At 56.2% G+C, this 11,771-nt stretch overlaps 1 protein-coding gene across 7 annotated transcripts; it reads right to left on the bottom strand.

Annotated features, from left to right (window-relative positions):
- Positions 1 to 4,140: 4,140 nt before the first annotated feature.
- Positions 4,141 to 10,416, bottom strand: ACBD4 (acyl-CoA binding domain containing 4). Of its 7 annotated transcripts, XM_079905108.1 has the most exons (10): positions 10,340 to 10,416; positions 9,816 to 9,945; positions 9,438 to 9,558; positions 9,282 to 9,366; positions 8,881 to 9,001; positions 8,572 to 8,658; positions 8,180 to 8,250; positions 8,011 to 8,089; positions 7,152 to 7,291; positions 4,141 to 4,760 (listed from the first exon to the last, which is right to left on the bottom strand). In XM_079905108.1, the coding sequence occupies exons 2-10, from the start codon at positions 9,901 to 9,903 to the stop codon at positions 4,653 to 4,655; spliced, it is 900 nt and encodes a 299-aa protein (XP_079761234.1). In that variant the 5' UTR covers positions 9,904 to 9,945; positions 10,340 to 10,416; the 3' UTR covers positions 4,141 to 4,652. The 7 variants fall into 7 exon arrangements, with proteins under 7 accessions (XP_079761234.1, XP_079761232.1, XP_079761233.1 ...); XM_079905106.1 differs by having other exon boundaries at positions 8,011 to 8,250; XM_079905107.1 differs by lacking the exon at positions 4,141 to 4,760 and adding an exon at positions 6,888 to 7,021 and having other exon boundaries at positions 8,011 to 8,250.
- Between the last annotated feature and the right edge of the window lie 1,355 nt (positions 10,417 to 11,771).

Below are 11,771 nucleotides of genomic sequence, written 5' to 3'. Positions count from 1 at the left end.
CCTCCCCCCTCCGACAGCTCCTCTTCCGCCTCCTCCCCCAACTTCCCCTCCCAACCTGCCTCTCCACCTGCCAACTTCCAACTGCTGCCTCCCAGCCCTCTGCGCCCCTTTTATATAGAAGACGGTCCGCCCCGCCCATGCGCATGCGTAACGGGGTCCCCATCGCAGGAAGCTGGGAGTCGTAGTTCCCATCTTTCAGGCCCGCCGTCCTCTCGCGCCGTGCGACGTAGCCAATCCCAGGGCGCGTCGGGGGCGTCTTCCAGGCCACCTCCTTCCATCGTTTATCCCTCGCTAGAGAAACGTGAGCGCCCATTGGTCAAGAGGCACATGTCTCGCCGAGGAAGGAAGGCCGATCGCAGAGAAGATGGGGCGGGTTCTGGACCATACCATTCTGCTTCAGGAATACGAGAAGATTCGATGGCCTATGAGGGCCCGCACAGAATATTTTTATGAAAAGGTGCGTCCTAAAGGCTACTATTGTATTCTGTCCTCAGCGGAAAGGTTCTGAAGGTCATAAACACTTGTTAGCTAAAGCAAGAATGGTTTACTCCTAAAAAGTAGTCCCTAAAGTGTAAACGAGGATTTAATTCTGTAAAGAGAGATACTGGCCCATGGCTAATAATTCTCGATTCTTAAAATTATAGGAATGTCTTTAAGGTGTGTGGTTAGTGACTGGGATTGACGTTTGCGGAAGGATATTGTGAACACATTTTTGTTTAAAAAGGCGCATGAAGAAGTAAACAAATGAAGAATAAAAAGTGCCGCCTTAAAGGGACAGTGTGACTGCGTTAGGGCAGCAACCTCGGACTAGGCCTCGGAAAATGAGAAAGCAGGTTCGAGTCCCGGTTGATGTCCGCCTTCGGACTGGTCTCGGGACCCTTGGCCGAAAGTGGCCGAGTCCCAGCCCCAGCGTAGTCCTTCTGGGCCACCGCCGCCCCAGGGGCCAGTGCAAAATGGTGGGCCGTGACCGAGGCTCTCGCCTGGGCCGGGAAGCACCGGGTGTGCGCCCTGGGCTCCCCCGAGACCCGGCCTGTAAGGCCTCGCCCCCTCCTCCCCCTCCCCGGGCCTCAGCTTCTATCGAAGAAAATGGTCTTCTGGGGCCGTCTTGGTCTCTTCAGTTGGGAACCGACCAGGACATTTTCCTGAGCCCGGACAGGAGAGTCCAGGGCTGCTGCTGAGCCTCTTTGTTGGGGGAGGGGTTCGAAGTTAATGCTGAGTTGAAATAATCGAGCCTGGCTAGTCGAGAGAGAAGGGGGAATCAGCCACAGAGGCTCTTCCTTGTCAGTGGGCGCTGGGCAATACCGGGAGGGAAGCAGAGCCAGAGGCTTCCGCAAGGAGGAAGCCTTGCCCAGAAATGGAGGCAGGGGGATTCTGGCCCAGAACTGTGGGACAGATTCATGGCGGAGTGGAGGGGGGCGGCGACATAGTCTCCTTGTGAAAATTCTCCAGATTCCAAGCTCCCGCCCAAAGGACAGGGGCCGGGAGTAGCCCAAACCCTCCGCCCAATTCACTTAGGCCTAAAATCACCCCGAAATCTCAGTTTCTCCCACTTGCCATACGCACAGTGACCCGTTCTATTCTTACTGTTCTTACTATTTTTTCCTCAGCTGCCGTGTATTACATTGCAACGGCTTTCCACCGCACAACGTTCTTTTACACACAGAACCATTTGCCCCACCACAACAGCCCAGTGAGTTAGGCAAGGTAGGGATTATTGTCTCCATTTTAGAGATAAGAAATCTCAGAAATTGACTTGTCCAAGGTCACATGACAATTGAGTGGCAATTTCAGCTAAAGCGAAGGTCTTTGTGTGTGACCCCGTGCCATTTTTCTTTCTGTCACAAACACAGAATTCCTTTTTTTTCGTAAGAACGCTAGATTTGGTTCCTTTTCATCTCCAACAACTTCAGCCTAATTCAGGTCCTTATTTCTTTTTTCTCTCTCTCCTTTTTTACCCTCTCCCCCAACCTTTTTTTTTTTTTTTTTTTTTCTGGCTGCACCACACAGCATAAGGGATCTCAGTTCCCCAACCAGGGAACGAACCTGGCCCCCTGCAGTGGAAGCGGGGAGTCTTAACCACTGGACCACCAGGGAAGTACCCCAGGCCCTTCTTCACTTAGCAAACATCGGATAGAAGGGCACAATGGTGAATAAAATGTCATCCTTGCTACTCAGGTAATGTGTAGCGAGGCCATCAAACCACAGTAAGCAAATGAAGAAACTCCTGGTAGGAGCTTGTGAGCCAAGTTGCTTAGGAGTTGAGAATTGTGGACAGGTTTCATGCAGGAGGTGACTTCTTGGCTGTCTCTGAAAGACGAAGCATTTTCAGGCAGAGTAGCATGAAGTAGGGCATTCTATGAAGAGCAAGCATCTCATCCCAAGACAGGTCTTCTCTGGGGACTCAGGAGTGGTTCTGTGGGGAAGTGGTGATGGGTATGCCCAGAGGGAGAGGCAAGCAAGAGTGACCCTGAGGCACATCCAGGTGTTTTGAGGTTGAACATCCTAGCCTGTTTTCCCTGGGCTTCCAAGAACTCAGGTCTATCTGAAAAGCCTGCCCCTCCTCTGTGCTGCTTCATCAGTCACACAGGAGGCTTCCCGGGAGCAAGAGCTGCCCCTCACACTGGGAGCTCCCCGAGGAAAAGAGTCTTTGCAGAGAACTCGACCGAGAGTCAGAGACTTCCAAATTGTTCCATTTTCAGACGCCTGAGGACTCCTGGGTACCCTCAATCAGGGGATTTGGAAGGTAAACTGAGCCCAACCTCAGTCTACTGGACAGGGCTCAGCTATATGGACTCATTTGCCCTATTAGGGGAGGGGTGGCCAGACTGATAGTTCGTAACTCTAGAATTCTATGAAAGGAGGCCACGCACCTTGATATTAGCTGAGGTTTAACTCTTTGCTAGGCATTTACAGGTCCTGGTCATTTATTTTTAATTTTTTTAATTTTTTAATTTTTATTTTTGGCTGCGTTGGATCTTTGTTGGATGTGCGCGGGCTTTCTCTGGTTGTGGCAAGCAGGGGCTACTCTTCGTTGCGGTGCGCGGGCTTATTGCAGTGTCTTCTGTTATTGCAGAGCATGGGCTCTAGGCGCGCGGGCTTCAGTAGTTGTGGCGCGCCAGGGCTCGAACCTCTGTCCCCTGCATTGGCAGGCGGATTCTTAACCACTGTGCCACCAGGGAAGCCCCTGTCCTGGTCACTTAAACCCCTGGAGTGCCTTATGATGAAGAGATCTTCATCGTTATCTCACAAAGATCTTCATCGTTATCTCACAACGGCTCAGAGCAGTTAAGAATCTTGCCCAGGTCACACAGCTAGTATGTGCAACTGGTGGAGCTGGCTTCCGCCCGACTCCTGCATCCCCAGCATCAATTTGGTCCCTCTTCCACTGCCCTCCAGTTGTCCATCCTTAACACACGGGTTAACTCAAAATTTCGGAGCCCCAGCAGTCTGCAGCAGCCAGCGACCCCCGGAGGTCTCTGCACGCTCCGGCACTGGGCCCACCCCGACCGGGGCTCCCGCGCAGGGCCCCGCCCCCACTCCTCTGGGAGGGGCGGGAACGAAGCTCCCGCCGGCCTTGGCCTTCCAGAAAGTTCCCTGGGAAAGCCCGAGCGCAGAGGTCACCGGGAGGGGGAACGGGGAGCGAGCAGCTGAGGAGGGGACAGGGGGCAGGGAGCACCTCTGGGGCCGGGATGTCGGCCCCGACCCTACGCCTGGCGCGCTGAGCAGGGAGTAGCCGCCCTCCCCTTCGGGCGTGGACGGAGCCTGTGCCCGGGCCCCGCCGCACTCCTCTCCTCCCGCCACCCCTAGCTCGCCGGTTCCCTCCCCCCGGCCACGACGGGGCGGGGGGCGGGGCCGCGGCCTTGGCCCCGCCCCCACCACGGCGCATCTCCTCCGCCTCCGTTCCAGACCCTGGGCTGGTGCCTCCACTAGCCCGGGTAGCTGGGAAATGCTTCTGGGACGCCGCCCGCTGGCCTCTCGGGGCCGTCCACGGGCAGCGGGGGAGGGGGCAGGGAAGGGACTTGAGGCTCGCGCGCCCCGGACCCGCTTCCCGCCTCAATCCGTGGCAGCCCAGACGGCAGAAGATGAAGGTTTTATTTTATTTAGTGAAACACTCTTTTGTAAGTTAATGTTTAGTGAAGACGTCCTGAGTATATGTGGGGGTAGGGCGGCCAGGAAAACGGAGCAGACTCCCCTCCCCCGGGGTTAGCTCTCTCCGCCTTTCCCCAGCTCGGTCAGGCCTCCCAGGCAATCATTCTTCCAGGCCCCGGCCCAAGTCCCAACTTGCCCACGAGCTGAGCCTCCTCGGGGAGAGGCTAGGGTGGGAAAGGAGTCAGGTGACCCAGAGGCTGGGGAGGGCAGAGGCTGAGACCCGCAGCTCCGCCCCAGAATCAGCCGCCAACCCTGAACTGGGGACGTGCACCACACGTGCAGCCTCCCCAGGGAGCCTGAGGTGGTTGGGGGTGAGAGGAGGGGAGTTCTGTGGAGCTGCAGGAAGAGTGGAGTCCTATCCGGCTCCCCATTAGGGGAGAGGTGCCAAGGCAAACACTAATTGGGGCAGGAAGGGGGTGGGAGCGGGGTTTAACGCCGTTCTCCTAAACTCTAGGAAGGCTCAAAGTCTCCTCCGTTGGCTGCAGAGACTCCTCCATTGAGAGTCACCTCTTCTGGGTCCGAAACTGTCGGAAGAGCCACTGGACGATGAAGGGCCACAGGAGGAAGAAGAGCAGCGTGGGAACAGAGAGCCCAGTGCCGGGCCTTGGCCTCTGCCGCCAAGGGGAGAGAGTCAGGAGCCAGCCCGGGCCTCAGCACAGGCTGGGCCCTCCTTCGCAACCTGCTTGCAGAGCTCAGGTGGGAGCTTCTGCCTCCCTCTCCCCAGTCTGAGGACTGGGGCTCCCAGTTTGTCCCTGACACGTTGAGCCCTAACTCCCTCCCATATCCTCCTCCAAGGTGCCGAGAAGGCTGAAGGCTGGAGAGGCTGCTGAGTGGAGAGACTGGCTTCGAGGCGTCTCCTCTGGGCCACAAAGCAGTGACCCTGTTGGTGTGGCCCGAAGACCCCATATTGTAAAGGACATGCCACATATTTCAAATGAGGACCCTGGGTGCTCAGATTTTAGTTTCTAAATACCATTCTCTGCTGAATGGAGAAGTGGCAGATTTTAGGTCTGGAGCAGGGAAGGTAGAATTGAATGTGAGACGTCTTGTACCAGGAAGCAAGGAAGCTTTTAAAGATTAATGAGGTCAAATTACCAGAACATAGGACCCAGCTTGAAAGGGTCCCACCAAAGTTGTGACAGCCTGGGCATCAAAAAGAATGATGATTGCAGTTGACTGAAATACTGAGTCTTTAAAATCCATGAGTTCATGATGATACTCAAAGAGAAAGGGGAAATTTATCACCACTGAGGTGGCTGTTAAATCAACTCCTTACTCTAAAAATAGATAATTAAAGAGAAAGAATTAAGCGCTTATTCTGCCTTCCATAAGGCACTGTATTTCAGGGAAATCCTAGATGATCAGGGAAACTCTACAGAAAAATGACAGCTAATAAATGTTAAAGGAATAATAGAATTTAAAAGTCAACATTGTTTTTTGTAACCAGTAAATAAATTATTGATCCAGGCAAGGAGTATCTATCAGTTGTCAAAAGCTGTATGTCAAATGGGCTTGATGGGGAACTGGACATTCCCTGGCTGCAAGTGGTGGGAACAGACTGTCACCCCTTCATCCCTGCTAGTGGTCCACGCTAAAATCATTCACGGTAGGACATCCAAATATGTGTCCCTTGATGTAAAGAAAGAACATCACTTCTGATGTAATATGGTCATGTAAACTAGCCAGGAGGCTGTCATCAGACAGACCACAAGAGTGGAACATTCTACAGGACCACTATCCAGTCTCATCCGCAAGTCAGTAGCAGGGAAGAGGGACTAGTCTAGACTAACAGAGTCTTAAGAACAGAGGCTCCTGGCCTGGACAGACAGGGAAGGTGGAAAAGGGGATTTGAATGTGGATTGTGTATTTGATGATATGAAGGAATTACTGTGTGTGATAAAATTTTGTTTTTGCTAGGTAGTAGAATGTCCTATTTTTAGAGATGCAAATCCAAGTATCTCAGGGTGGAAACCTTTAAAATCTTCAGCATATAAAATTAGTAAAAGGTAAACAATAAATGAAACCCTGGGGGGTGAGTGTTGAAAGGTTAGCCACTGTGGATCTGAGGGAATTCCTGCCAACCTGGCTGACACCCACTGTGCCAAGGGGGTGAAGAGTCACGTGAGTGATTCCCCCGCATCCAGGAACTCAGCCGTCCCCTGCCCCCACCACTCCAGGCTTCGCAAGAACAGACTCACTCATAGTGAGTGGTGGATGCCAGCTTTGGTGGGAGACAGACCTAGGGCCACTCCCAGCTCCATTACTTAACGTTAATACTAACAATGAACCCCCTTTGAGAAGTCCCCCCCCCGGGCACTGCGGAAGCACCTACATGCATTATGTCATCTAATCCTCAAAGCAGCTCTCAGGCTGTGTACCCTCAGGTAAGTTACTCAACATCTCAGAACTGTAGTTTCCTCATCAGTAAAAGGGAAATGAAAAGAAAACCTATTTCACTGGTTTGTTTTGAGGATAAAATGAGATAATGCAGGTAATGTGTTTGGCACACAGCTGGGGTTCCAGAAATGGCCGCTGTGATTTATTTTGCAGAAGCAGAGGTGTAAAGGGTAAGCAGACCTAGAAGTTGAGAGAAGGGAGTGAGGGATGCAAGGGCTGAATCTGGGTAGGGCGAGACAATAAATCTGGGAACAGAAGTCCTGACTGAGGGGCAATAGGGACACACCCCCCCAGCGCCAGTGCAAAGAGCAGACACATTCTGGCCCCTCCAACTGCTGGAATTCCATCTGTCCTCAGTTACTCTTCAGGCAGAGGGAGATAAGAGCAGGAAAGGAGGGCCTCTCCCAGTTCCAGGCTGGAAGCATTACTACAGACCCCCTGACTTCCTTGCCTGCGCCACGAGCCACAACATTCTCTGGAGAAGGCAGAGGTGTGAGCAGGCAGAGACGTGGGGACAAAGACGGAAGTGGCTGGATGAGGAGTCCAGAAAAGAGACCCTCAAAGTGCTGCCCCAGCCTTGCCCTGGGCCTTCGGACAGGGCTCACCTGCTTGCGGGGGACAGGCATGCTCTCCAGGCTCTGCAGTCTCCCCTGGACGTCCCGCATGCTCTCCTGCAGCGCCCGAACCGTCCCCACCAGCCATGTGTCCAATTCCTGGGGCCCCAGCAGGGTGCTTTCCAATCTCCCTGCAGTGCACAGACACACAGGGAAGGGGACTCAGGAGGCAGCTCAGCTAGGGGCAGGGTGGTGGCAGGCTGGGGCAGGTCCAGGGAGAATAAGAGTAGAGTGCGATCCCTTGTACCAAGTGTGAGTCTTGTGCAGCCCATCCATGTGGCTGAGTAATGGGCTGCCAGGGGTTTGAATCCCAGCAGGACTACCGCTTAGCTGTGTGACTTTGGGCAAGTCAGTAACTTCTCTAAGCCTCGTTGGTCAACTGAAAATTATGTCATCTCCCTCACAGGGCTGCTCGCTCTGAGGAATAAAGGAGATAATATTTATGAAAGTGCCCTTATGGGACGTGGCACACTGGAAGTTCTAGAAAGGGACAGGGCAGAACTCATTGTCCTAAGAGAGTCCCAAATGGGAGACCCAGAGAGAGAGGATGACTCTCAAGACCACGTAGGTATAGGTGAGAGAGCTGGTCTAGGAATTCTACCCCAGCTGCCCTTCCTCAGTGCCAGCCAAGAGTACAGACTCCTGGCGGCCCTCGGAGAGGAGGCCGGGCAGTGAGTTTGCCCATCCAGGCCAGTGTCTGGCTTTAACCCTTCCTGGGCAGAGGCTAGGCACTCTCTCCAGTGCCTAGCGTTGGATTTCACCTCTTCCCACGAGGGCAGCCAGGGGAAGGCCCAGGGCACCAGAACCATGGGAACGGCCAAAGGGGGTGAAGGGTCAGTCAGGGGCTCACCTTTCTTTGCAGGAGACTCGGTGCTGTTTCTGGTGTTGAGCTCTCCTCCCAGGGCGCCCCTCTGCTCTGCCCCAACCTGCTGAGAAGAGTCACAAAGTCCAAGGGGGGTGGTGGGAGCAGCTAAGGCCCAGTGGGGTAGGGAAGGGGAGGCAATGGGAGTGGGTCTCACCAGCTCAGGCTCCAGCTGCTCCATGGAATCACAGAAAACCTCAGAGTCCTGGTCCCTGGGTGGCTGGGACTCTGAGAAGGGGATGAGTAGGGTTAGTGACAAGAGGCAGGCCACGGAGGGAGGGGAGGGGGGTGCATCTAGGCAGAGGCATCTGTCCAGGGCACACTAGAGATACTGCCACAAGAGGCACAGATGGCTCCCTGAGTGGGGCTCTGGATCAGGAATCCCAGAACCTGCCCCTGGCCTCTGGGAACGCAGGCGGTCTCAGTGTCTGGGCACGAGGCGTGATAGGCACAGCGTGGCACCTAACCTGCTACCCTCCACCCTGCCTGGAGGTCCCCCCCACCTCCGGCCTGGGTTTTGCCCTCTGCCCCTCCTGCCCAGGCACTGACCTGGGCTTGGGGGTGCGGGTTCCTTGGGAAGGCAGGGAGGCTCTGGGGCAGGCTCAGCATCTCCATTCAGCACCTGCTCTTTCCAACCTGCGGAGACACAACACCCAGAGGTGGGGCTGGGAAGACATCAGGCCCCTGCTCCCCAATTAGCCATGGACTCTGCCTGAGACCCACCCCATCAGGGGCACTGGTTGCGGTCCTTACAGGGACATCACCTAGAGCCCTCTGCCCCCAGGCTCCCCTCCAACTGAGCAGCCCCCCGAGACAGTTCAGTCAGCACTAGTGGAGCTCCCAGCCTGGGGGCCTGACCTGTGACCCTTTTCAGGAAGGTCTCCGGGGGCCTCGGCATGTCAGGGATCACCTGGTACAGGGGCTCGAAGTAACCAAACATGTCCTCTGCCACCTCGCCCAGGGGCACCGTGTCGATCACCTGTGCAGGAGGGGGTCTAATGGGGAAGGGCTGGCCCCTCCCACCACTGCCCCCTTGAGCTGGGCCGCCTCCACCCTGCTTCTGCCCTGTCATACCTCTCCCCCTTGTGCCCAGTCAGGAACCAGAGACAGGCAGGGGTGGGGGAACAGCATGAAGGTGGTTAATTCCCATAGGGGTATCAACGTGCAGGAAACATAATGGGGGTCAGACTGGAAGGGTGGGGGGCAGGCCACCTGGCTGAGAGCTTGGTCACAGAGAGGAGTCTGCAGCCTCTCCCTACCCTCTGGGCCACCAGCTTCATCTCAGTGACGTAGGCGGACATGGCCTGCTCCCTGCTCATCTTGCCCAGGCTGTTCCAGGCATCCCTGGGGGACAGAAGGCTGTGAAATGCTGGTTGACAGCTGAGGCTTGTTTGCCCAGCCGATGGGGAGCTCACCATTTATAACGTCCAATAGGGTCCCAGAACCCAGGCTGGGGGACCAGGCAGGGCCCCATGGTAGCCTGCTTGTAGTAGCTGTAGAATCGCAGCATCTCTTTATAGGAGGGGCGGTAAGAGCCTGGGCAGGGGTTGGGAAGTGGGGGAGAAAGCATCACTCCCAGCTCCAAGAGGATGGAGGTGGGGGGAGAACCACCCTTGGGGAGGGCAGAGATGGCGAGGGGTCCCACCAGGGCAGCTGGACAGGGGCAGGTGGCAGAGGGGACCCCCAGGACAACTCAGGCAGGGACTTGTCTGTAAAAACTGCCAGGATCAAAGCCTCCTGGGAGGCGGACCCCAGTCGTCTTGACCCCCAAATGCGGGTCCCCATGCCCTCACCGTTCTTAGGCAGGTTCTGAATGACGCTTACTGCGGCCTGGAACTGTTTCTGGCAGTCCGGCTCTGGATTTTCATTTTCGGTACCCATACCCAGCTGCTCTGAGCCTTGGGGCCCTACTTTTGAGCGACTCTGCAAGAACAAACCTGTGTGTGAGCAGGCTCCAGCCCGCCCCACCTGCCCCCCGCCCCAACTCCTCCCTGGCACACGCCTCTGTAAGTCACTGGTCCATTTTCCAGGAGCAAACTAAGCTCTTTAGAGGCCTGAGTGAGACACCCTGGGAGGTCAGAAGCTGCGACTGAGGAGACACCTTTTCCTACCCCAAGGCAGCGTGGGTGGGGCCAGGATGGGTGGAGAGGACCTCGGTGTGTGGGTGGAGAGACAGGTGGCAAGTGCCTCTCTAGATGCACATCTCCAACTCCTAGACAGGAGAACCCGCAAGCCGAGAGGAGACAGGGCGGGGCAAACATCCTCCCACCCCGGCCCCCCATAGCCCGGCTCAGCTGCCCGGCCGCCCGACACTCACCCTCAGCGCCCACTGCCCGGACACCTGGGTTCCCGCTCGCCACTAGCCGGAAGCTTCCGATTGACCTCCTGGCCGGGTCTGGCCCGGATGGGGTCGCGGAGCAAGGGGGAAAATTTAAGCCAATGAGAGAGCCCGTTTCAGATTTCTTCTACACCTCGACCACTCAACGCGGCCCTTTCGAGATTATGCAAATAGTTTAGCCGTGCCTCTCCCAATCAGGCGGGGCAAATCCGCGGGTTGGTTCCTCAACCCTGGATCGCCAGAGGCAGGCGGAAGCGTCCCCTGGTGGACACCGTGAAATGACGCTGTCTCTTGCGCCCCCTCTGGTGGAAACCCGCTAGTCAGCTGAACCCAGGTCCCCCAGATTCGAGCCACGCAACTCAGCTCTCCAGACACTTAACAGGCGCTGGGGATAAAAGGGGGAATCATGTTCTGAGGTCAGGGGTTCTAAAGGAGGGACACTGGAGCTGAGTTTTGGAAGCCTTAAGAGTAAGCCACGAGAAGAATGAGGAAGGTCATTTCTGGAGGAAGGAATTGCAGGATCAAAAGTACAGAGGAGAAGACTAAATATTTAGAAAGAATATCCAGAGAGGTGTGGAGACGCCAGCCAGCACGGACGGAATCTCTGAGTCCGGGATATCTGAAAATGGAGTAGAGCAGTAGGTGGCAAATCTAGGTCCTGAGAAACTAAGCTTTATCTTTGGGATGACACACTCCCGGCCGCCGCCGAGTGGCGGTGTGCACCCAGCCCTCCACCCCCGACCCAGGGCACTTGCTGCAGAAGACGCACATATCCCACCCCTCGCGCACAAATACGCAGGTGGTTTCTTATGTAGTAAGTGTACGCATGACACGGTCACCGGAACCCGCACTCGACGCTCATCCACAAGTTGATGCCAAGGACATCTACGCAGCGTGCGGTGGCCGTCCGAGGACGATCAAAGGCCCGGCGGGGGTGCCAACCTGTCCAAGCCTCCAACCACAGATTCTGCCGGGGTCTCCAGGCTTCGCGCCACCCCATCCTCTCCAGACCAGTCAGCTTGGAGTCTTCTACCCCTTTGGGGACGGCAACTAGCCGGGCGAGGAGAGGGTTAATCCTATGACGTCATGGCCAGAGCCTTCCTCCCTCCCCACCTCCAGTCAGTTCCCACTCCCCCCCACCCCCCACTCCTCCGGTTCGGGCTGCCCTGCCGCCCGGCTAAGCTCCCGGGGCTTTCCGGGCCCGCGGACCCTAGGCCCAGGACGATCCGGCTCGCGGACCCTATCCCCTGTCTGGCTTCCTTCTGAGCCCTCAGGCGGGACGGGGAGGAGGAGGGTGGAGAGGGGTCCTGAGTCCACACTGAGTCAGGGTCCGGGGAAAGGAGAGGGTGTCTGTGCCAGAGGGCGGCCGTCGCTCCCTCCGATGCCTCCCCCCAGCACCATGGGGGCTCAG

The sequence above is a fragment of the Stenella coeruleoalba genome (assembly GCF_951394435.1).
Source record: "Stenella coeruleoalba genome assembly, chromosome: 19".
Taxonomy (NCBI): domain Eukaryota; kingdom Metazoa; phylum Chordata; class Mammalia; order Artiodactyla; family Delphinidae; genus Stenella; species Stenella coeruleoalba.
The sequence above is the reverse complement of the archived record's forward strand: the minus strand, read 5'-3'. Positions and strand labels throughout refer to the sequence as shown.

What these genes read in the sequence shown, in the direction of transcription:
- ACBD4 (XM_079905103.1), bottom strand. Translation starts at nt 9,903, where the DNA reads ATGGGTACCGAAAATGAAAATCCAGAGCCGGACTGCCAGAAACAGTTC. An exon ending in TCAGAACCTGCCTAAGAACG is followed by an intron (nt 9,559 to 9,815) that starts GTGAGGGCATGG and finishes ACCCCTGCCCAG; the next exon opens with GCTCTTACCGCCCCTCCTAT. An exon ending in CCTATTGGACGTTATAAATG is followed by an intron (nt 9,367 to 9,437) that starts GTGAGCTCCCCA and finishes TCTGTCCCCCAG; the next exon opens with GGATGCCTGGAACAGCCTGG.